This window comes from Perissodus microlepis, chromosome 23 (assembly GCF_051167445.1).
Source record: "Perissodus microlepis isolate ML-2025 ecotype Zambia chromosome 23, ASM5116744v1, whole genome shotgun sequence".
NCBI lineage: Eukaryota > Metazoa > Chordata > Actinopteri > Cichliformes > Cichlidae > Perissodus > Perissodus microlepis.
In genome coordinates, this window is record NC_140482.1 from 12,274,055 (window position 1) to 12,297,590 (window position 23,536).

The following is a 23,536-nucleotide window of genomic DNA, read 5'->3' on the forward strand; positions in this document are numbered from 1 at the left end:
GAAAGCTGAAGGCTCTGCCTCCCATTCTAGTTTTAAATACTCTGCAAACCACAAGTTAGCTAGCTGTCTGAGAACAAAGTGCTGATATGGTAGAACAAGGTTTTTAATATAAGATGGGACCTGATTATACAAGACTTTGTATGTGAGGAGAAGGATTTAAAATTTGATTCTGGATAAACAGGAAGCCAATGAAGAAAAGCCAATATGGGATAAATATGGCACCTGATTCTCTTTCACCAGTAATTCAAAGCAACCACGCCCCTAACTCCAAGCCTTAGTATTTCCCAAATGGAAGAGTTATATTTAAAAAACAAACAAACAATCAAATTGGGACATTTTAACATGAATGTACGTGTGGACTGACTTACTTTTGAAACCAGTCTTAAGTGGCCATTAGAAGAACTGCAATAGTAGTAACCAACATGCCTTAAAAAACAAACAAACAACCCAAAACACAAAAGGTCATACACCAGGAGGAGATGGCTGACTACATTAGATAAACTACTTTTTGCATGCTTGAAGTGCAGTTGGTACTTTGTTAACAGGCAGCACCGTGTCCTGTGCCAGATATCCACATATGCACATATCAGTGGCATTTGGTCATCACACTTCAGTCAAGCATTATTATTACTTTCTTTATTAGGCACAACATTGAAATACCATCTTTTAAAAAATATTTTAGCCCTTATACACTTTGCTGATGCTTTTTACATTCTGATAATGACATTTACTCATTTGATATCTCAGTCATAACCACCACCTGCACCCATCTGGTTACCCAAACATCTTGATCCCCCCCAAGAAACAAAACAAAACTAAATACAAAAGTGGAATAAATAAAGTTAAAGATTATTTTCTCTTTCTATAGAAGACATGGCATCAGCTCCATGATAACTATGCAGTCTGATATTGTGACAGCCTTAACCCAAAATCTGTGGCATTGAAATCTCCTGTTTGCTAAAAGCAGTGCACTCTTTGTTTTTTGTGAATAGTAGAAGCTAACTAAGTGCATTTAAGCTATGTACACATATACACACATACATATATTTATAGATGACTTTGCAAATAATTTCAGTCAGTGTGTCATTCTAACAATCAGCAGGAACACTTGTGTTTTTCCTGTGTTCAGCTCTGAAGTCAGTCAGTGAATTACCAACTCTCTGGTCTTCACAGGGGGCAGATCTTGATGCTCTCAGAACTTGAACTGAAGTCTAGCCCAACCCCGATTCCGCTCCCCACCCAGAAGGTGGCATAAAGCGGCTGCGTAAAGTTGGCTCGGAAGGTGTGGAGGTGGGTCATGCTCTCTGCGACGCTGTAGAACGACAGCGTTCCCGCGGACAGGTCCAGGTAAATGCCCACACGGGGGCAGTACACGACCGGAATGTCCTTTTTCTGATTGTCATGCATGGCTGTGCAGCAGGTGTCCGACAGCTCCAGGGTCCAGGACTGGGCATTGTATCCGAGGCCTGACCTGGCGTCCGAGCCCTTCCTGGCCATCGCCCCGTAAGCTATGCCGGTTGAGGAGCCCCGGCCTCTCCACTCCACCTCCCAGTAGCAGCGTTGGGCATACAGCGGGCTGTCACACATCACCTGGGTCCAGCCATCAAAACGCTGGGGGCTGTCGGGGTGAAGCTGGGCTGTCCCTTGCAGGGCGGCTTTAGTGTTGTTCTCAGAGAGCGTCAGCTGCCTGTGGGCCGTGTTGGAGTCGAGGGTCAAGCTCACTGAGTCTAGGAAAGACATTTCAAGGACAAAATATTTTGACAACTTATCATGACATCATGGCCAATTCTGTACGTCAACATCTATGTTCTGATACACTACAGTGGAACAAGATGCCCTCCGAGAGCACAAACCTCCTCCAAGCTGGCTCACTCTCTGGGCAGTGTTAATTTTAAGGTAGCATGACAGATGTTTAATAAAATAATGGTAATGGATACTAAATAACTATACATGAATACCTTGAGTTTATTATATAATATGATACTACAGTATATTTCTCACTAACAGCACCCTAAGCAGCTCATTGTCTTTAAAAATGCTTCAATGTTGTGACTGATCACAAATTAACCTGGTAACATGCTCATTATATTAAAGGAAAAACATCACAGTCATTAGGAGTTCTTCATCTATGTGACTACAGTTCACTTATATACAAAACAAAAGATTTTTATATGAGAACAAAAATGTGTAACTGAGTTTTGGCCTTCAATGAATGCTCGAGAAATATGTTTTTGAAGGTTTCATGTAAGAATATTGTTTATCTGCTTGTTGTTGTCATTACTTTTTTCCCCCTCTTCTTGGAACATATGGTACTTTTAATGATATGAACCCAGGCCAGACCTATATATGAGCATCTGATCCTATATTATTTGTATGGTCTGTGTAGTATGTGGTGACTGAATGAATAAACTGACTGAATGGTTAAAAAGTGACAGTTTGTGGTCCCAGTTTGTGCTTAGATCTGTCATTTTGTACAGACTTACACTGCAGGAACTCCTCTCTAGTCCTCGGCTCCGGGGCCTGAATACTGTCAAGGCTGATTTCTCTCACTGTAAAAAAACAACAACAACAAAAAATTAAATGCATCTTTATTTTTTTTTCACTGTACATCATAATAGTTTGATTTCCATTTATGTTTCTTCTCTCAATACGAAAATGACTGTAAAGCTTGAATGACTCACAGGCGGGGAAAGCCGGAGCATGATTCATGGAGTCCGGAGTGGGCGTATCCAAAAAGAGACCGGGGTTAACTGACCAATGAGAAAACAGCATTAGTGACATCACTGAAACGCATATTGCTTAACTTATTCAACCGGTTGAACTGTTGATGGGACAATACATTCATGTTATATATAGAAGGGCAATCTTCTTACTTTCTGTGGGAGTTTCAGACAGCTCAGCCATGCCCCCTGTTGAATGCAGAGACAGAGTGATTGCTTCTGTTAATGTCACTAATTGCTCTTGAGTGCTTCAGTCAGTAAACACTTCAACTAGAAGTCAAAGCTGTCTATTTAAATGTAAAACCATCTAATAACTTATAAATATCTAGCACTTAGCCAACTTCTCATTCATCATCATCATCATCTTGTTTCCCACAAAAGCAAAGGCAGAAAAATAACCATAAAACAGCAAGATTCTCTCTCCCCCCTTATTACTGGTACTGAGTTTCGGATCTTTCAACATCAACAGATGTTTCAACTTCTTTAATCTCTCAATGACAATAAAAAAATGCTTTCACTGCTTACATGCTAAACAATATTCATACCGTCATTCCAACACCTCACACCTCGACTTCAAAACATTTCAGGCTCCCTCCTTTGAACAACACTTGCTCCAACTTTCAGTTTTTACACATCAACTGACACTTCCATTCACTGTCCTGTAAAGTACACAGCGATCTGTAACTCCTTTTCTTCCTCTCATCCAGCTTGTTTTATTCTCTACACTTCAATGTCACTGCAACTCCTTTGAAGTCTATTTAAATGATCGACTTTTTCAGCACTTTTACTTCAGCTGATTCCCAGCTTCACTTGTTGCTTGCACTTTTTTCTAACTCAAACTGACACTTCAGCGTTATTCAGCACTGACATTTATGTCTTCCTTCATTTTCATGATCAACACCAAAACCTATCAAAGCCTAAACTGAAACGAAGCGTCATTTAAACTGACACTTGAACTACTTTTACTTTGATTTGAACCTCTTTTATAAAAAGTGAACTTTTTAATGTAGCCATGTTAACCACTTTTTCATCTTTTCTTCAGAAACATCCCATCTACTAGTCACTTAATGGTTTGGTTACTGAGATTCCAAAGAGAGTATGAGTGTTGTTGGAGTCAGGTCCTACATGGATTTCCTCCTGCGGACGGTGTGTTGCTGGCCTGTGTGGCTGGAGTAGCCTGGCTGGTGCCACGGCGATTGGAGCGGAAGATGCTGCTGATCGACGCCATTCGACTAAAATCTGAGAATACCATGAATCAGATGTCAAATCCATGTCATAGTGTTTGTCAAAGCTGTATTAATATTATTAATTTTTGAAAACTTATTTTATAACCAAACATACGTCCAGTAGATGCCCGTGCTGGAGCAGGAGCAGGAGCAGGCGTAGGAGCAGGAGTCAGGCTGGCTGGGACTGGAGTAGGAGTTGTGGCCTGGCTCTGGCTAGACCTACTCCAGAGTGACTGAGATTCTCTGCGGCTGGGGGTGGGGCTAGCTCTGGGGCTCAGTCTGTGGCTGATGCTGGACCCGATGCTGATGTTGGATCTGGTGCTGGCTCTGGGGTTAGGCTCCCTCACTTTTTGGAAGACACATGTAATAAAATTGAGTTTAATTTATCGAAGCCATACGAAAATTAAGTGTTTACATAAACTTTAAATCAAAATTTAAAGTGTCTATGGCAAATATAAGTGATTGGTGACAACATCAGTATGGTATCAGAACGTCATCTGCTTTTATCGGTTATCTATGGTACTTCATGCACAACCGATTTAGCGTCACTTCAAATATGTTCACAGTGGTCACAGAGTCCAGAGTTTACACTGAGATTTACTATTAGCCACTAGTGCTTCTTTGTTATAAAAAACGTCTTATCTTAGAATGTCACTTAAAGGTGACCATTATACCTTTCCCTGTTTTCTGTTTGTTATGATGGGGTATGGTCATATTAAACATGGACAAAGTTTCAAAGTTTTGTATGAGCAAAAAGACTATGAGAGCTGATATCGCTGACATGGCCATTTAAGGCCCCCAATTTAAAAAAGGGGATAGGAATGAAAGCTAAAAGAGTGTCATTAGGCAGTGGATACAATGAATGTCAACACAAAGGACAAAAAAAAAAAAAAAAAGACTTTTAGGAATCTAAAAATCACGCAAATGATTATAGTTCAAGAATAAAAACTGACATTGAAAATGAAAAAAAAGAAAAGACTGAAGTAAAGGTACGTGTAATAATATATATATATATATATATATATATATATAAAAAACGCAATTGAATAGTTCTGTTTGAGTTTCAACAATATTTTTGTGTCTTTCAACAGCAGAAGGCCCTCCTCACAATCACTAACGCGTTCATGGTGCAACATGAACTAGATTTTCATGTGTTACGATGAGAATACCAACACACTGATGTTTATCCGATGTACTCTGTTCACCAGATTTACACCGGTTTACTGTATTAGCGTATGAATGTCTTCCTGTTAGCAACAAAGGCAGCTAAAAAGTCATACCTGACATCCAAGTCACTGTGGATGAGGCTTAATGGAAATGGACTGGCATTTAGTATAATGCTTTTCCAGTCTAATAAGAAAGTGCTCCCTGTGTAATAAGTATGTATAATTGAGTGTCATCTGCATAGGTCTGTGTGTGGCAATCGCAATGCGTACACGCTATCGGCTTTAGCATAGAACAGGTGCAGATGACGGTGTGCTGCTAGCAAGATTAAGCAGCAGAAGAACCACCACCCAGGACTGACCTGTAGACAGCCACCCTCTGCCTAAGTGAGAATACTGTTAGCCCAATGACTCTAATAAAGAGAAACTGAGCCACAGAAAATGCAAATGTCGAGTAACTCTGCCACACAATGTGCCTTGACTAAAAAATAAGGAAGAACTGTCATTTAAGCAGAAAAAACACCTTGCAGTAGGAAGTAAAAGCCAGATTATTATCATGAAGGGTGATGATATTAATGCCAGTGCCAACTCACATGCATCTCTGTCTTCTCTCCTCTGTCTGTCCCGCAGTCTGGGTGAGCTTGTGTTAGCTCTGTCTAAAAACCAAGGAAGAAACTGACTTTTGAAACAAACTTTTCTCTACTTTATCCCTGCTGTGAGTGAAATTTAAATTAATGCTTAAACAGCGGCACAAATACAAACTCTCACCTCGTGCTGTGTCTCTGCTCCTCACATCTTGAGTCCTGAGTCCTACACCTGAATAAAAAAAAGTGACAATGTCAGGGAAATCCTTTGTCAAATGAAGCTTAACAATCATCAGAGTACAGTACCAAGTCCTCGTTTGCCTGTACTTCGCCCTCCAATTGAGATAGTGGGTGTAGAAGCTGTAGAAAAAGAATGAAATTACAAATTATTTCAAATATTTATACAAGATTGGACGACAAGATGTAAATATGCAGTCATGGTAGACAAAATGTGGTCAGAAAAAACACCAAACATACCCTGTGGACAGGCATTTGTGTTGCGGGCACTGAGACCAGAAAACACTAGAGAAAAAGGAAAATCGGTATCTTTCTACCATCATCATGCAAAATGTGAAAACGTTTATTTGGATTTAATAAGAAAATTCAAACCTTACATTTTAAAATCCCTCCTTTCTGTCCGCTTCGGTTGGCTAAATAAGATTAGAAGAAGTTCAATTAAAAAAAAAAAAAAACAACAAAACCCACTAAACTTGAATGCATTAATAATTATGCTGGAAAAAAACAAAAACGAACTACAAACAATGCCTGGAACTTACAGTCTCCCAGAGCGAACAGTGTTGTGTCATTCACTTTAAAAGAACACAGATAATTACATTAAATGAGGAACAAAATAAGACAGAATAAGAACAAAAGGCCTCTTTGGACAGACCTTGTTTAGTGATCTTGCCCAGCTCCTGGTTGCATAGATCTTCCACTCGCTCCCTGAGACCCAGGATGGCATCTCGTACAGGCTCAAAGGAAGCCTCGTGATTGACTTTCACAGCTGGCAGATCCCCAGACTCAAGAGGACTGCACATAGACTCATACGTCTGAGGAAACATGGCAGTTAGTTAAAAAACAAAACAAAAATTATTTAATCAGGATATCAGGAGTCTTGAGATTCAGAAAAAAATGACTGTATATCCTCCTCTGAGGTCTTCCTCTTTTCCACCTGCCTCAAACTCTCCATTTAACATCCTTCAAAATATCCACTGTCGCCTTTGCACCTTAACCATGTCGCTCCAATTTTGTCTCCAAAATGCTCAATGTGAGCTATCCCTCTGATGTTACTCCCAACAGAAACCCTAGCGTTTTCACAGTGCCTTTGTCTCCAAAGGTTTCATTACCATCTAGTAAACTTTCCCTAACACTCTTGCTGCTATCCTTCTGTCATAAGTCGTGTAAAGAATAAGCAATCACTGCTGAGTCCATGACCAATATTTCCACTCAGTGACCTTCACAGTCCGGCCTACCTGCAGGTAGTAGATGTTGTCTTCGCAGCTTGCCAGGTCCTTCATCTCCGTGTCTCTTTTCTTCAGCTCCTTGATCTCAGCCTCCAGACTATCTGTAACTTCTTGTGCATGGCCCATCTTCTCCTGGTTGGCCTGATCCATCACCTCCTCCAGCAGCCCCTGAAGACGTTCCATGGAGCGCAGCAGCTCCGACAGCACCTGCTCCGCTTCATTGTGCACCACATCAGCAGAACGCTGCGCACACAAGGAAAACACAAAACTAAGTAAGGCCCATCAACCACCATCATATTACTTAAACCCTGTAGAAAACCTGTTTTCCCATTTAAAAAAAAAAAAAAAAAAAAAACCCCACAAAAAAAAAAAGAAACAAAAAAAAAGAAAAAAGAATTGTCTACCGCTGACCAACCTTCATCTGCTCCATCATCTTCTTCATGTCTTTCAGCTCCTGCTCTCTCTCTTTCAGCTTCTGTTGGTTCGCTGACTGCAGGTCGGACAGCAATTTCTGCAGAGACGCATGCCGTGACACGAGATCAGAGAAACAATCCCACAGTCAAGGAAGCAGGTGTGTAGGTGACACAGAAGACAACGTGAGAGGGTGGAGCATTATGAATGACTAGGCTAGGAATGTTGTTAGGAATGTCTTCAGCCTGGCTGGACCCGGCGTCGCACACAAAAGGAAATAACTGACTTCTTTCAAATAAACCTTTTATACACAATAATGGACAGCACAGAGAAGGGTGGATATGCTTTATTTATAGAATATTGACTGTAAACTTCCATTTACAAAATTATAGAGATTTTTTCCCAACACCCAAACCAGTCATTTTAATTTCACTTTAGATCACCCTGGTAACTGTCTGACTGGCCCCAGTCATTATGTAGCACCCATCCTCTGCTTACCTGCTTCTCCAGCCTTTCGACCTTGGTGGACACGCTCTCGTGGCCTTTGTGCTGGTTGCTGGTGCACAGCCAGCAGATGAACATCTTGCACTGTCGGCAGAAGAACTCCTGCAGGTATTTGTGCTGGGTGCAGATCTTTTCAGCCAGGTTGCCTGTCGGTGGGATGAGCTCGTGCTGCTTTAGGGATTTCTTTGTCTGGTGAGGCTTCAGATGGGCCTCGCAGTAGGAGCTCATACACACCAGGCAGCTCTTGACTGCAGCTCGTTTTTCATTTTTGCACATGTCACATGGTACGACTGAGGAGGAAAGCTTCTCTTTGGCGAGTCGCATGGATTCACGCACTTCAGATTTGAGGGCTCCTTTACGGAGCTGCTCCACAGCCTCTGCCAGCATGGTGTTCCTGGACAGGGAGGGCTTGGGGCAGAAGGTCTGACGGCACTGGGGGCAGCTGTAGATCCCTTTGGGGTCATCTTTAGTCCAGTAGTCCTTAATGCAGGCCATGCAGTAGCTGTGACCGCAAGGGATGGTGACAGGATCATTTGGCAGATCCAGACACACGGGGCAGTTAAACTGCTCCTCTGTCCACAGCTTTGCACTCATAATGCTGTTAATGAAAAAAAAAAAAAGAGTCAAGATGGTTAGCAAGTCAGAGACTTTTAAACACGCAAAGAATGGAAGAACAAGCTCCAGAGATTCAGAAGGTAGTGTGAAGCCTGGGTTCACAGGAGGGAAGTGTCTGTCGCTCTCAGGTGAGCTGGGCGGGACCAGAGCCACCAGGCAGGTCTAGCGGGGAGAACGGGTGTCGGTGGAAAACTGTGGAATGCCAGGAAACCAAAGGTGTGAGTGGACAAATCAGTACATCACAAAGTATGGCACAGATATTCGGGCTCTTTATGGAAGTAAATATTACTACATGTAGTAGCAAAATCTACTTGAGTAGATTATTCCTTTATTATCAGGACAATTTAACATTATTAGATTGTAACACTGAGGTATTAAACTCTAAGCAGCATATTACTCTTATTTAATTCTAGTCTTTTCAGTCTAGTAGTAAATGACCTTGCGCTTAAGTCCCCCTATACGGCCACAAGATAAATGAGATGATTATTGGAAAAAGTCAGTCCTTGCTTTGTGGTAAACATTAGAATAGATGTGGTTACAATATAGAAAAAACTGACCTATCATCAGACAAATCAACAAAACCTCTGCCACAGAAATACAGAGAAATGCAGCAACTGTGTGATGCTATCATGTCAGCAGGGACCAAAATGTCTGGAGGATTTCCAGAGTTGATGAGCCGTACCATGTATTACCAGACTTTCCAGCCCCTGGATGGATCTATGTCATGGTCTATTAAGGCAATTCTGAAGACAAATGGAGGGCCCAACCTGGTGCAACCAATAAAGTTGCCAGTGAGTGTACATACAGTTAGAATGTTAGATGTAGAAGTTTGTTTTAAAAGAAAATGAATTAAAACATCTTATAAAATGAACTACACCTATAAATAAATTTAAAAACAAGACACTTAAATGTTGTTTCCAAGACATCCGTGTGTTGCTGAGATATCAACTGATGCTGAATTAAGGCCAGGGCTTTACATTTCAACGGTGCTAGTCCCGTCTTCCCTGAGTCCACCTGAGACTCAACATTTTTACAGTGTTCACGTTGCTATCACTCATTCAAGTCATTTGTATTGCTAAATGTTTACAGGATATTTATTAAAAAAAATAAATGTAGAAATGTCAGAATAGCTGAAAGTTGTCTGGGGACAGAATATATTGTTTGTTAGTAAAACAGTGTGGTAAAAGTTTTCATTAACCAATGAGTAGCTTTGAACACAGAAAGTGTCTACAATGAGTTATGTTCAATTAATCCCTGCAAAATTCATGCTGACTGTTCAGTTTCAGTATTTCCCCCCCATAGTTACCTCTGTGTGATGTCAGTGAGATGGATATCTCTAATATTTACATCAGTGTTGGGGAACTCCAGGTCTCAAGGGCTGGTGTCCTGCAGGTTTTAGGTGTGTCCTTGATCCAACACACCTGATTTAAATGGCTAAATGACCTCCTCAACATGTCTTGAAGTTCTCCAGAGGCTTGGTAATGAACTAATCATCTGATTCAGGTGTGCTGACCCAGGATTATATCTAAAACCCACAGGACACCAGCCCTTGAGGCCTGGAGTTCCCCCACCCCTGATCTTAGGAAGCCCCGCCCACCTGCTGTTGAAATATTTTGTTTGTGAAAGACAACACGTCAGTTTAGCTTTAAGGAAAGGTCAAGGGAGTAAAAAAAAAAAAAAAAAAAAAAAAAAAAAGGATACTTGTAGAAGTCTCAAAAACACATAAAATCTCTATGTATCAAATATGATACAGGGGGTAGCCCACTGAAGCACTGTGGCATGACCTAATAAGGCATGTTCAATTAATACATCTGAGAAATACTGACAACCTAAAACAGTTTTGTAGGACTGTCCAAAATATATCAGCATCTTTCTGCAAGTTTCATGAGCACAGTTACTTTCCCAAAATGTCTCACTACCAGCATCAGCCTCCTTGAAAATAGGCACAAATAGTGCAAATCCAAATCCAGCTAATTTGTGTATTTTAACCAGCTTCCTTTCTGCCCATTATGCACTGTTTATTTTGGCCTCATTTATTTGGGAGGTTGCTCTGACTCCTTTTAATCTGCAGGTTCACAAAAGCTTTTACTGGATAATTACAGACTTCCTTTTGATCAGACAGTAAATGTGACACTACAAAGAATACTCACCAACAAATTTTCACCGGGAACAGACTGGAAAGTAAAAAAAAAACCCGACACGTTTGCACGGTCATCTTTAAATAAGACTTAACTTTGGGTGAGGAACATGTCAGCTAAAGCAGCAGTAGGCAGGAGAGAGGGATGTGGTGGGTATCTTTGGGCAGTAATTTTTTTTTCTTTAATATAAATGTTTTGTGCTCAGAGTCTGATGACTTTTCACACCATAATTGATGTCTACATGCTGGAAAAACAGTGGTAATTACAACGCTAACACAGTGTGAGCCTGTACCATAATCGGAAAAACCCATTAAATATATTTGTTTTCCTCTCCACATGAGGATTTAAACTTCTGTTGCACATATCCAGCTATTATCTTCCTGACCTTTTCTCTGCATTGTGTTTGCCTTCAAGTAACTGAACTATTTGTCAGTTGAAATCTTTTAAATAAATGAAGACCGCTGAACTGTAACTTTATCATGAATAAAGTCGTACAACTCCACTGTTGTACACTTTTATACCTGAACTCAGGTCTTTTATTAGTGTAACCACAACCACTCACTAGATGGCAGTGCTGCACTCATGTTAAAGCAATAGCCTGTAAATAACCCGTTCCACTTGCTGAATGTTGACAAAAGTGAACAATGTGCGAGTCATTTCTATTTAACTAAATTAAAGAGAAGCGGATAAATAGAACTAATAATATAAGGTAGTATATCGGCTTATCACTGTTGCTACCCAGATTGACGGAAAAAAAAAACGACTTAACGCTAACTCAAGAACACAGACGCGGCTTGCTTTAAGCGAACACGGAAGTACAAGGTGGAGACGCTTCTTGTGTCATCCAAAGAGCTTCTCTACTGTGTAGCATAGCGGTGTTGCGTGATTTGAGCTAACTTGTTTTCATTTCGGAGCCATTTTTCAGTTTCGTTCAGATGCCAAATAATGTCGTTAAACGTCCTGGAGTCGGGGTCGGGGTGCTGGTAACGGACTCGGCTCACCCAGGCTGTGTACTCTTGGGCAAACGGAAGAGTGCGGTGGGAAAAGGGACATACCAGCTCCCAGGAGGTCACCTGGAGTTCGGGTATACATTGACGTTGTAGACTCCATTCATAAATCTGACATAGTTTTCTTCTTCTTCTTTCTCTTTAATTAAAGTGGTTGGCGTGCGACAACCAGGTGTAGTTCCGTCCCCTAACCGGCTGAAATATGGGGACGAGAGGTTCCCACACCATCTTTATCCCATTACCTGTGATATATGCTAATGGGGCATTCTTCTCTGCTTGATGAGCTCAGATTTTCCTTAAAACTTTATGGTGAAAAGTTTTGATATATGTAATGATTGCTGCTAAATTTTTAGCTTCATTTATCAAATAGTTTTTACGTTATATTTAATTAAAAATGGTCTCTGGACCTATTTCCAATATGTTTTGTTGCACTTTAACGTCTGACGCAATGTTTGAGCATAAATGCGTCTACTGTCATACCAACCTTCTGCACATCCTCCTTCACAACAGCCACCAGTCATATTTGTGGTTTTCCTCTTTTCCTCCTGCCTGGGAGCACAATCTCTACCACTTCATCCAGCTTACTCTGCAATTCCTCTCTCTCTTCCATATACATCCAAACTTTGGACCAAAACATTTTTTTGGCAAATTGGAAATTGTGAACAGATTACATTTTCTCAGTATAAAAATGAAAACAAAACAACTCAGGAGTGCTGCTAATTTTTTTTTTTGCACTCCCGTGCATGCAGACAATGGAGACAGAAAGACCTGAAATAGCCTTAGAAGCCCATTAATGTACTTTAGCTAATGTTAAATAAGATGGTTTTTTTTTGTTTTTTTTATTTCATTCAAAGGGAGACTTGGGAGGAATGTGCCCACAGAGAGGTGCTGGAAGAAGCTGGGGTGGGTTTGGTGAACACCCACTTTGCATCAGTAGTTAACGCCATCAAGCTGGAGGAACAGTACCATTATGTCACCATATTCATGCAAGGAGAGTTGGACAGGCAGTCAGGAGAGCCACAAAACCTGGAACCAGACAAAAATGAAGGTATGTGAAGTGGGACTGCTGTTTTTCAGTGGGGGGAAAAAGCACCTCCACTCAGCACCCAGTGAGCAGCTGATGAAACAAAATGTGTTGCTCTCTCATTTTGCAGGCTGGACGTGGACACGCTGGGATGATTTTCCTCCAGAGCAGCAGCTCTTCATGCCACTGGCCCGCTTGAGGCAACAAGGCTTTCAACCATTCAGGAACAAAGACAGTTGACCCTGAAACTTCCAGTTATATTATGAAAAACTGTTACTCCACAAGGATAATACAGGAACACTGTTTAAAAACTGCTGTTGTCTCACATGTCTTCTTTTTTTTTTTTTACAGTACATACTGTATTTTCTAAAATAATGCAATAAATCTCAGTGACCCTGACCTCAAGGTCAGAGTGAAGTTTTGTGAAAATCTCGTGAATGCAATAACTTGAGAAAAAGGCAAGGCAGGATTTTGAAATTCATACCAGAGGTGCAGCTACTGGAGGCTGAGAGGTTGCACTCGCCACTGCCAGTATTTTTATTTAAGGCATTCAAGTTTCTCAGTTTGTTAGCCTTGACAAACAAACAATGCAAGAAAAAAGTGCATTTTACACAATGTTTATGTCCTAATATTATTGGGGAGAATCAGTTTCTTTAAACCTTGTGAAAAAGGACATTTGCTGAGGAGATGCTCTGTAAGTACTTTTCTATTTATTATAAAAGAAAATTTGAGCACAAGAATTCTACATTAACTGTTCTTTTTCTTTCCAGCAAATACTGAATCTTTAAAGCTTATCCTATTTCTAAATCTGACTTCTAGGTGAAGAACTAAATATGAGTGCCATATACAGCAGGATGGCTGAAATCAAACAGCTCTCCACCTCACATGAGGGTGGCTCCAGTGACACCCGCTGCTAACAGTATGGACCAAAGGGTCACAGCAGCGTTGGCTACAGCACCGCTAAAGGTCTTGTCGTGGGCATAGGTGATGATGTGCAGAGCCCCGCTGTAGGCCTCCTCACAGGTAGGCTGGATCTGGTCTTCAGGAAGCTCGAAACTGTACGTCCCGTTATCTCTGAGCTCAAAGGTGAAGGTTAAGGGGATCCCCTGCATTCGAGCCCAGTCTCTGGATGAACCAGAGTTGGCGTCTGGAGAAAGAGTTTAGCAGTTACATTTCTGAACCACCTAAAAATCCTTCAAACATAATATTTAAAGATATGGGCAGTTTATTTTATTATAATTAGCAGCTGATTTGTAAACTCACATAGTACATCAGGCGAGGCTCCTACAGTGTAGTCCATCCCGTGAACCTTCCAAATTGCTTCTGCTGCACCCTTTCCGACCATCATCTGAGGAATCAGAAAGGAATTTTTGCATACAGTCATTTAAACATGAGTCCACAGAATCTGGAGTTGTATGTTTTCATTAATAAAAGTTCAGAGAAAAGATATGAGATGCCACTAACTGTATAAGGCAATCAATACAGTTTTAAAAGTTATGGTGCTCCATGAGTATTTGTGACCTACTGTTCCCTTGTCCTATTCTATATGTTTATCCTTTGATTCTGCTGGAGTAGCTTTGCATGATTTATGGTTCATCTTAATCCTTTTTGTACAGAAGTTAATGCTGGGTTTGGAAAGTGAAGATCCCCAAGTATAGATATACTGAAATCAGACTAGTGTTAATAAAACTTCCAAATTAATTTGTACTGTAAGCTCCAGTAGATTTATTGGACAGGCTGTGATCAGTTCAGCTGTGTTGTTACTCCTCTTAAGGTTTACTGTTCTTTGTGGACTTTGGGTTTTCATGGCTCTATAATGGCTGCTTTCCAGCCTCTACTCAGTTAAAAGCAATTAAAAGTACTGAATCATCAACGCAAGTTAGAGAGCATTATTTTTCTTTATATTTTCTTTTGGTAACTAAGACTCAGTCGTGTAATTTTAATATCAGCTAGCTAAATAAAATCTAGCAAAGCCAGACATATAAAAATGTCTTTACATTATCTGGTATGGGATGGCTGAAATAACAAGTGTGCATGGGACATGGTGTCACATGGTTTATATTGTGATTATTTTTCACCTGCAAATGTTCCACATCAAAATGGTCCTACTAGATTCATCTTAAAAGTTTAAAAAATATATGTAATCTCAGAAAATACACTCTCCAAAACCAAAGTAAGTTTTTGTACCTTTTAAGAGGTAATGCAGAATTTCACTGCTGTACTTATTTGTATTTTACAGAGATCTTTCCTAAAGCTCTGTTGACAATTTTGTACCGCAAAGTAAAGGTAAAACAACGAACTCTATCTTTTTTCTTTTTTTTTAAAGTAGAAAATTGGTTACATGACAATGCATTAATTTATTTTGATGCAGTTAAAAAAATATATTATACATCATACTGTTGGAAACAGATTAGTGTTTATATTAGCTCTTTCACAATCTTACTGAACGCTAAAAGCTTTATCTAACCTATATCTAAAGTCAGCTTGACCTACATGTCTTTGGAGGGTGGGAGGAAGCTGGAACCAGTCACCAGGCACCGGGATGAGCGTGACAACACTAATGTCTGCCCCACTAAGCTGCCATTATACAAGACTGATATGAAATGAAACTTGTCAGAATGCTATATATATCTTTTATTTAACAGCAAAAACTTAAAACCTTGTAGCTGTTCTATATATCTGCGATTCACTGATGGGTGAAGTGAATAGCAGTGATTATCTCTTCATCATGGCACCTGTTTGTGGGTACAATGTATTAAGGAGCAAGTAAACAATTTGTTCTCAGAGTTGAAGTGTTGGAAGCAGAAAAGTGGGCACGCTTAAGTGAGTAATTGAGTAACTGGCCACACAACTGGGTAATCTTAAAACTACAGCTCTTGTGGGGTGTTCCTGGTCTGCGGTGGTCAGTATCTATCAAAAGTTGTCCAAGAAGAAAACATTGGTGAAACAGCAACAGGGTCATCGGTGGCCAAGTCTCACTGAAGCATGTGGCTTCAGGCTGGCCTGTTTGGTCTGCTCCCACAGACAAGCTACTGTAGCTCAAATTGCTAGACAAATGTAACACTGATTCTGATAGAAAGGTGTCAGAATACCCGGTTCATCACAGTTTCTTTTGTATGGGGCGGCATAACTGTAGACCAGTCATGTTGCACCAGGATGCAGAGGCAGACAGAGGCAGTGTGATGCAATTTCCTGCTGGGAAACCTTGGGTCCTACCACATGGATGGAAGGACTGACAGTACTATCTATCTACCTACCTACCTAAGCATTGTTGCAGGCCATGTACACCCTTTCATTTTATGGTTACAGTATTCCGTGGTGGCTCTGGCCTCTTTCAGGAAGAACAATGGAAAACTTGTTCAGGAATTACTTGAGGAACACAACAATGAGTTTGAGGTTTGGGCTCTGCCTCCAAATTCCCAAGATCTCAATCCAATCAAGCATCTGTGGGATGAGCTGGACAAACAAGTCCAATTCTTGAAGGCCCCACTTTGGAACTTACAGGAGATCTGTTGCATCTTGTTGTCAATCTGGGAACAACTTTGGGAAAGATGAGAGTCTTTATCAGTGATTTATTTTGAGTGTTTTGGATTCCTAACAAGATTAGAAGAATTGAATCCCTAAACGACCAACCAAAGTTTGGTATTTTGGCTCCAGATTTTTGACCCAATACCTCATCTGCACTGTTCTTTCTTGGCACATGAGCATGAATTTAATGTCCTAGTGCATTTACCCATTCCCTTACTTGCTATCCTCTTTATTAATGTAAATGCACACAGGTATAACCATTGTCAGGCTATAAAGAGTGTCTCAGAAAAGTGTAAAAAAATGCATCACTATATTTGTTGATATAAATACCAGCTCATCATAATTGGGGGCAGTGTAGTTGGGGTGTCCATAGGGAACCAGGATCAGCTGGCCGTAGGAGTGGATGGTGAGGAAACACAGGAAGATGTCCTTTCGGCTTCCCACAAAGTCAGTTACAGCTTTGGCCTCAGGCTCAGATGCCGGTTTGGTTCCAGGGTAGGTGTTTGAGCAACAGTTAAATGATACCCCAACGGCTGTGCAGGCAAAGAAGGAGAATATGAATTGCATATAATATTAACATGATTATTTTCACATTCTATTAACACAAGTTTACCTTTTGAAGTAGTAGTAACCCCTGGACTGAAGAATTAGGATACAAATTACAGTTCCTCTTGAGGCTGCTTCCCAAAGTGAGTCAAACCTCATAGACTCCTGTTTTAATTGTTGTTGTTTTTTTTTTTTTTTTATAGACAAGTAGTTAAACAGTGTCTCACCGTTGCTAATTCAAGTCACTGAACTGGATATCTCTATTGTTTTTGCTGTTTGTTGCTGTTGCGATATTTGCAATGGAATTATCTAACAGGTAATGTAGCCTGGTATGTGGATGAGCGGTGATTAAAGTTCTGGTATTTTATCAGTTTTGTTGCTTAGTAATAATTGACAGATATGTGTGTCTATACTTAATGGAGCTTGCTAACAAAGCTAATAGCTTTAGCAGATAACTTTGCACTCTACCCTCATCTTCAAATACTTGTGACTCTAAAAAAAAAAAAAAATGGAAGTGACCAAATGCTGAGGCTTCAAAATGGAGTCCAAAGTGTCTAGGTGATGTCATGATATACACTTTGACCTTTGGAGCATATATCTATAACTTATAAACTTTTTTTGGCTACTTGGTTCAAACATCAAACAAAATATGAGTCTGTTAACATTGTTTCCTATTCACGGATGAGGTTTAATGGTTTTTGTATAGCGTGATAAGCTAAAGCTACATTAGCATTAGCATCTTGATTTTGGCAAATTGGAGGAAGAAAAGTTTAGTGTTTTCTTTGCTTTCATCTTTACTTTTAGCATGTCTTTCTCCACTAAGCAACAGTGAACTTCAATACTAGCATGTATGTAGATACAGTCACTGTAAAAAGGAAGTTGTCATGATCCTGGGTTGTGTACCCAGCGTTTTCTGTTTGGGACTCCGTTTTCTGTTTGATTTTTCCCATTTGACTTTGTTGTAGTGTTCAGTTCAAATATTACCTTTGGTTAGGTTTTCATTCTGATTTTGTATTGAGCCCTCCTATGTTCCCCAGGCCTAGTTTGTGTTTCTGATATGTCTGTGTTTAGTCAGTTTTGTCTTTGTGTTTACTTTGGCTGTCAAATTCCTGTGTTTTAATCTTAGTGTTAGTTTCCTGTTTTATTTTGATAGTCTCTTGTCCTTCAGGTTTTGTGTTCCCCCTTGCTCTTTAATTGATTCTGTTCACCTGTGCCTTGTTTTCCCCAGCTTTGTCTCTTTCCCTGATAAACCTCATGTCTATTTAAGTCCTCAGTTTCCCTTTGATCTTTGCCATGTCATCATTCCTGTTGTCAGTTTAAGTCGTGTGTCTTGTTGTTTTGTATTTTGTTTGCGAGCTGCAGCATTAAAGCTGTTTGAGTTCAATTAAGCCTGACTGCCAAGTCCTACATTTTGGGTCCTCTCGCTGCCTGCGACACACCCTCGCTTGACAGAAGTAGTCTTTTTTTAAGGTTTTCTAACTTTTGCATATCAAAGTATAATAAAATACATATAATCTGGTACTTAGCAGGTCTTCAAACTAGGTAGATACTGCCTTAGATGAACAACGATACATGACATATTACATTGTTTCATTATTTATTTTACAAAACGTAAGCCAAAATGCAGATGCAGTGTTTGAAAAATTTAGAACACCCTGCCTGGTAACATAAGAATTAAGAGAGTAAGTAGCAGCCAGGCCCTGCTAATCAGATTCACTACATTAATTGGTCATCAGCAAGTCTGAGCCCCTCTATAAAAGTTGCCAGTTTGCTGGTTTGGAGAAGGTGTGTGTTACCACAATGCTAAGAACAAAACACATCAGCAGTCTTCTTAGAGAAGTAATAGTTGCTGTCCATTAATTTGGGAGAGCTTATAATAGCATTTCCAGAGAGTTTGAAGCTCATCATCCACACTGAGAGAGATTATTCACAAGTTAAAACATTCAAGACCGTTGCCAATCTTCCCAAGACATCCCAGCCAATTCACTACAAAATGGGAGGTGATGATTTGGGCTTCTTTGGCAGCCACAGGACCTGGGAACCTGGCAGTCACTGAGTCAGCTTTGTTCATCTGACATGTAATAACTTAGAACTGACAGAACTTTTTTAAATATTTTCTTCACCATGACTCCTGTGTTGTGACAAACACACAAAATAGATGTCTGATTAATGAAATGTGTGCACTTTATTGTCATGTATATAGGAAATAAGAGTAATGCGCACTTAAAGATGTGTGTTTAAGTCTGTGAAGTTTCTCAGTCATCCAGGTCACCGTAGTCTAAAGAGCTTGGAAAGAAAAGCATCTGGACTTCTTTAAGTGGAAGTTGTTGAAGACGTTTCACCTCTCATCCGAGAAGCTTCTTCAGTTCTAAGAGCAACTGGTGGAGCGTCCAAGATTTTAAGCCCTATGGGAGTGTCCCTCCAAGAGGGACATGGATCCTCTATTGATCCTCTACCTAATCACACGAGCCAAGGTGTGAAGACGGGTGTAGGTCAAAATCAGCCAAGGTTTTGGGTGGAACCGCTGTGAAACCTAACCCCACCCTATCATAAATTCCTGAGGTCAAAAGGCCCAGGATGTGAGTGGGCATTAACATTGGCGTCCTCAAATGAGAGGACCTTTCGAGGAAGCCGATGTTCTCATTTTGGACAGAGAAGACAGACGGTTTGAAAGAGGAGTAAAAAAAGCCATTTATGTCCACTGTGAACGACCATCTTTGAACAGAGGAGGTGGTTTACGACACCAACTGTCTGCCATCTATAATCCAGTTTTGAGATCCCTTCCCAGATGGTTTAACGCCCACTCACACCCTGGGCCTTTTGACCTCAGGAAATCACATGATAGGACACCTGAAACCTTGGCTGATTGTGACCTACACCCGTCTTCACACCTTCACTCATGTGATTAGGTAGAGGATCAATAGGGGGTCCATGACCCTCTTGGGGACACTCCCATAGGGCTTAAATCTGGGACTCTCCACCAGTTGCTCTTAGAACTGAAGAAGCTTCTCGGATGAGAGGTGAAATGTCTTCAAGCAGCTTAAAGAAGCTTTTCTTTCTAAGCTTCTTAGACTACAATGTGTATTTAAGTTATCTCAGGCAGTCTGTCTTTCATTTTTGATGTTTATGTAGTGTCTGAGTTTAGCTAGGAACCAGTTCTTTTGAGAAGACACTGATGAATCTTAGAATTGTACATAAAACTGTGATGCATATGGTTTAAGCACAGATTGGTGGAAAAGAGTTTCATTAATAAAACCAGTGAGTCACAGAAATAAGGTAAAAGATGCCAAAAGTTCTCCAAAGACCTGAGGAGAGTTTCATGCTTGGCCATAATTTCAAAAACAGCAATAAAAAAATAAATAAAAAGGAAAGACTGCAACGATCAGCTTTCACTGAAGAACAGTTACATCACTCACTTCCCCAGTTGGCATCAAAGTTGCGGTTGAGATCGGTGCCATAGCAGCTGCAGTCCTCAGGACCTGGTGACCTGTTCTTCCTCCAAAGTCGAGTCTGAGTGGAGCAAAATGTTCAGTCAGTCATAAATAAAATGGCAGCACAACATTTTTGTAGATATTAAATGCTTCCTGTGATTGATGCTGTTTGTTATTATTCCATGTGTCTTACTGTAAAACATTTGATTATTTTGTACTTGAAGGTTTTTGAGCACAAGAAATAAATTTCTTCAAAGATTGAATTATGGCTCATTTAATCAGTTACATCTTCAGTTACTCAGATAATCATCCTATTATATCCTGTTCATCTGTGGTTTGAGATCCTGAGTGCACAACCCTAGAAATGTAATTGGATAAATATCTATCTATTTAATATTTAATTTAATATATCTATTAAATACGAGGACTGACTGTCTCATTTTCCCACGTGTAGATGTAGCCGTCTATATTGAGCACTGGAGTGACGTAGAAGTCCACGTTCTTCATCATCTCTTCCATTTTGGCATCTGTTTTGTATGTCTGCAGAATCTGTTTGGAACAGACGAACACACATCAGGGGCAGGCTGACACACTGGAGGACATTTAGTTATTAAATTATATTCATTTTGTCAGACAGGATGTTTTCTCCTCACAACAGAAAACAATCAGGACAACAAATGAGAAGATTTGTTGTAAATCTTAATTTTATTTATATATTTATTGCCTTTTAACATCAATCACACTCAGGTCAGGTCACTGGCAATCAAACTAAGGGTAGGGTTAGGTTAATCTCCACCCTTTTTAATAGAATTTATGCATGTTCTGGAAAATTCAAACTTAAAATACTTAAAAAGAAATACTACAATACCAAATACGTTATTTAAAATGAAATGTTCTTGTTTCTACAATAAATGTGGCTAACAAAATCCCCTAGCACTAACTTTACCCCTAGAAGGGTCCCACGAGTCCTGGTGGAGGTATATTGACAGCAGCTCTCTTACCTCTCTAACAAAGTACTGGCAGAAGGCTGGAGCGATCCATTCTCTGGCATGTATTCCACAGTCCATCCAGATAGCTTTCTTTTCCTTTCCAGTATTCAGGCCAATCTGGAGAACAAATATCAAACATCCGTGTGCATCAGTATCCGTTTGGCATATGCCAGCTTGTGATCTGAAACTTTGTTTACCTTGAGCAAGCTAATATCCCTGCTTTCATAGGTCTTTCCATAATTCACCACGGTTACAACATCAGGGTAATCCTTTACCATCTGTTCCATCCAGCTAGTGATCTGTAAAATGGAGTACCAACATATACTGCAGTCACACAAACTTTTGACTGGTTAGCTGTCTTTCTCTAATATCCACACACACACACAAACATGTATCAAACCCCTCATTTCTTGATAATTTGCTTCCAGACTTAGGGTCTTTAGCAATAGTTCTGCAGATTTTCTGGATATCTTTCAAAGTTTTTCTTCGGTAACTTGCTTCTTTTTCACCCATTTTCAGTCCAGTTCTTGTATCTGGCCATTTCAAGAAGAGTATTGGTTTTTTTTTGTGTGTGTGCATTAAACAACTGTTAAATCACCATGAACTTATGGAAATATGAAGTTAAAAAAGTCACATATCTAAAAGGATAAACCGGTGTTGCATCGCTATAATAGACAACTTAGCAAAGAAAGCGCCTTTGGCCAACTGTTGTGATTTGGTGCTATAGAAATAAAACTGAATTGAACCAAAATTGGTCTTATGGAGTGATGAGGTTGATTTGGTTCAAATCGGGATCAATCTGTACGGAGGAGTCAGGGGCGAGGTGCAAAATTATCACAATTCCATAAATGTTGCATGTTCCAGTAAATTATTGCATCTGTTTCCTGTTTTTATTGGAAAACATTAAGAAAATGAGGGATAGCTCAAGACTTTTGTACAGTGCTGTATAAACAGCATATTTTAGAAAATGTGTGTGTGTGTGTGTGTGTGCGTGTGTGTGAGAGAGATGTGGCATCTGAGTTATGTGTGTCTCACCTCTGACATGGGGTGGTATTTATAGTAGTCATACTGGGCTCTGTTGCACAAAAAATACACGAGAATCTTGAGAAGCAGTTGACGTTAATCATACCTCAATAATAGTACGCTCTTTTATCTGGGTTGTAGTTAATAGTTTTTAAAATTACAAGCCTGCAATAATCAATTTTTAACTGCTTCAAAGGCAGTCTATCCAGCTGTTGGTCAGTACAAGCTAAAAAGCCAGCATCAGTGATGGTACAAGGGTCCATTGTCAAATTTTTCACAAAACCACATTCTGCACAAATTACAGCAACATAGGTGTTTAGTAAAGGAATCTGTTCAACCATGTTTGACACATTATGAAATAAAAAATTAGAGAAAAGGTGCCATGAACTACTGAGCAGCTGAAGTGCTATAATAGGAAAATGCTTTGCTCTAGAGCCGGGGTCTCAAACTTAAATGAGCTGTGGGCCACTGCCAGCGCTGACATCTCATGTGAGGGCGACTTAAGTGTTCAAGCAGTAAAAAAAGAAAAAACTTATTTTAACATTGCACTCAATAACAAACAAATCCTCCCTAACAAAAAAAGTAACTTCGAGGGCCAAACTGAATTATATTTCTTCATGTCAATATACGGGCCACAAGTAGGGGTGACGTGGGCTGCAAGTTGCTCCCGGGACCCCTGCTCTAGAGACTACAGCAGCCAGCCTCCTCCATATTATTACAGAGAAGAAGGATGAAGATGAGCATGTTTAAACTTAAAAAAAATCTTGCTGCCACCAAATGAAAAATTATTATATATTTAAAAGCACAATAAAGTTTCTTTCACCAGGCCGTTGGATACTTTACAACCCTCCACGCCCTGCTCTCTGCTCAACTGTCTTACAATAGCCCATATTCAGCCCATAGCCCATATTGACCCCCGTCCCCAATTCAAAACCCTTTTGTATATAGTTAGAATATATGTGTATTTATAATAATAAAAATTTTACATCAAGACAACTTCCTTGTTTGTGTACACATAAATATACAAAATTATCTCAGTTTTAATATTTATTTGTTGTCTTTAAGCTATTTTTAGTTAAACAGGTTGTAGCTGAGTAGATCTTTTTTACTCTTTATAAATACTTTAAAATTCTCAACACCATCTTAACGTCTTGAACGCTTTCC

General features: G+C 39.9%; 3 protein-coding genes across 3 annotated transcripts; 1 reads left to right on the forward strand and 2 right to left on the reverse strand.

Annotated features, from left to right (window-relative positions):
• Nucleotides 1–617: 617 nt before the first annotated feature.
• Nucleotides 618–10,090, reverse strand: trim25l (tripartite motif containing 25, like). Its single transcript, XM_084921080.1, has 17 exons — nt 9,993–10,090; nt 8,066–8,669; nt 7,572–7,667; nt 7,166–7,399; nt 6,583–6,742; nt 6,470–6,502; nt 6,308–6,343; nt 6,171–6,215; nt 6,000–6,053; nt 5,878–5,925; nt 5,703–5,765; nt 4,062–4,292; nt 3,846–3,959; nt 2,874–2,909; nt 2,682–2,750; nt 2,484–2,549; nt 618–1,727 (listed from the first exon to the last, which is right to left on the reverse strand). Exons 2-17 carry the CDS (start codon nt 8,663–8,665, stop codon nt 1,168–1,170), a joined length of 2,445 nt encoding a protein of 814 aa, XP_084777206.1. The 5' UTR covers nt 8,666–8,669; nt 9,993–10,090; the 3' UTR covers nt 618–1,167.
• Nucleotides 10,091–11,615: 1,525 nt separating this feature from the next.
• Nucleotides 11,616–13,272, forward strand: nudt15 (nudix (nucleoside diphosphate linked moiety X)-type motif 15). The gene is made up of 3 exons (XM_084922301.1): nt 11,616–11,908; nt 12,686–12,879; nt 12,986–13,272. The coding sequence occupies exons 1-3, from the start codon at nt 11,760–11,762 to the stop codon at nt 13,093–13,095; spliced, it is 453 nt and encodes a 150-aa protein (XP_084778427.1). The 5' UTR covers nt 11,616–11,759; the 3' UTR covers nt 13,096–13,272.
• A 71-nt stretch (nt 13,273–13,343) lies between these two features.
• cpo (carboxypeptidase O) lies at nt 13,344–21,647 on the reverse strand. The gene is made up of 7 exons (XM_084922302.1): nt 21,547–21,647; nt 21,362–21,466; nt 20,793–20,909; nt 20,346–20,439; nt 16,714–16,916; nt 14,119–14,203; nt 13,344–14,002 (listed from the first exon to the last, which is right to left on the reverse strand). The coding sequence occupies exons 1-7, from the start codon at nt 21,634–21,636 to the stop codon at nt 13,737–13,739; spliced, it is 960 nt and encodes a 319-aa protein (XP_084778428.1). The 5' UTR covers nt 21,637–21,647; the 3' UTR covers nt 13,344–13,736.
• Between the last annotated feature and the right edge of the window lie 1,889 nt (nt 21,648–23,536).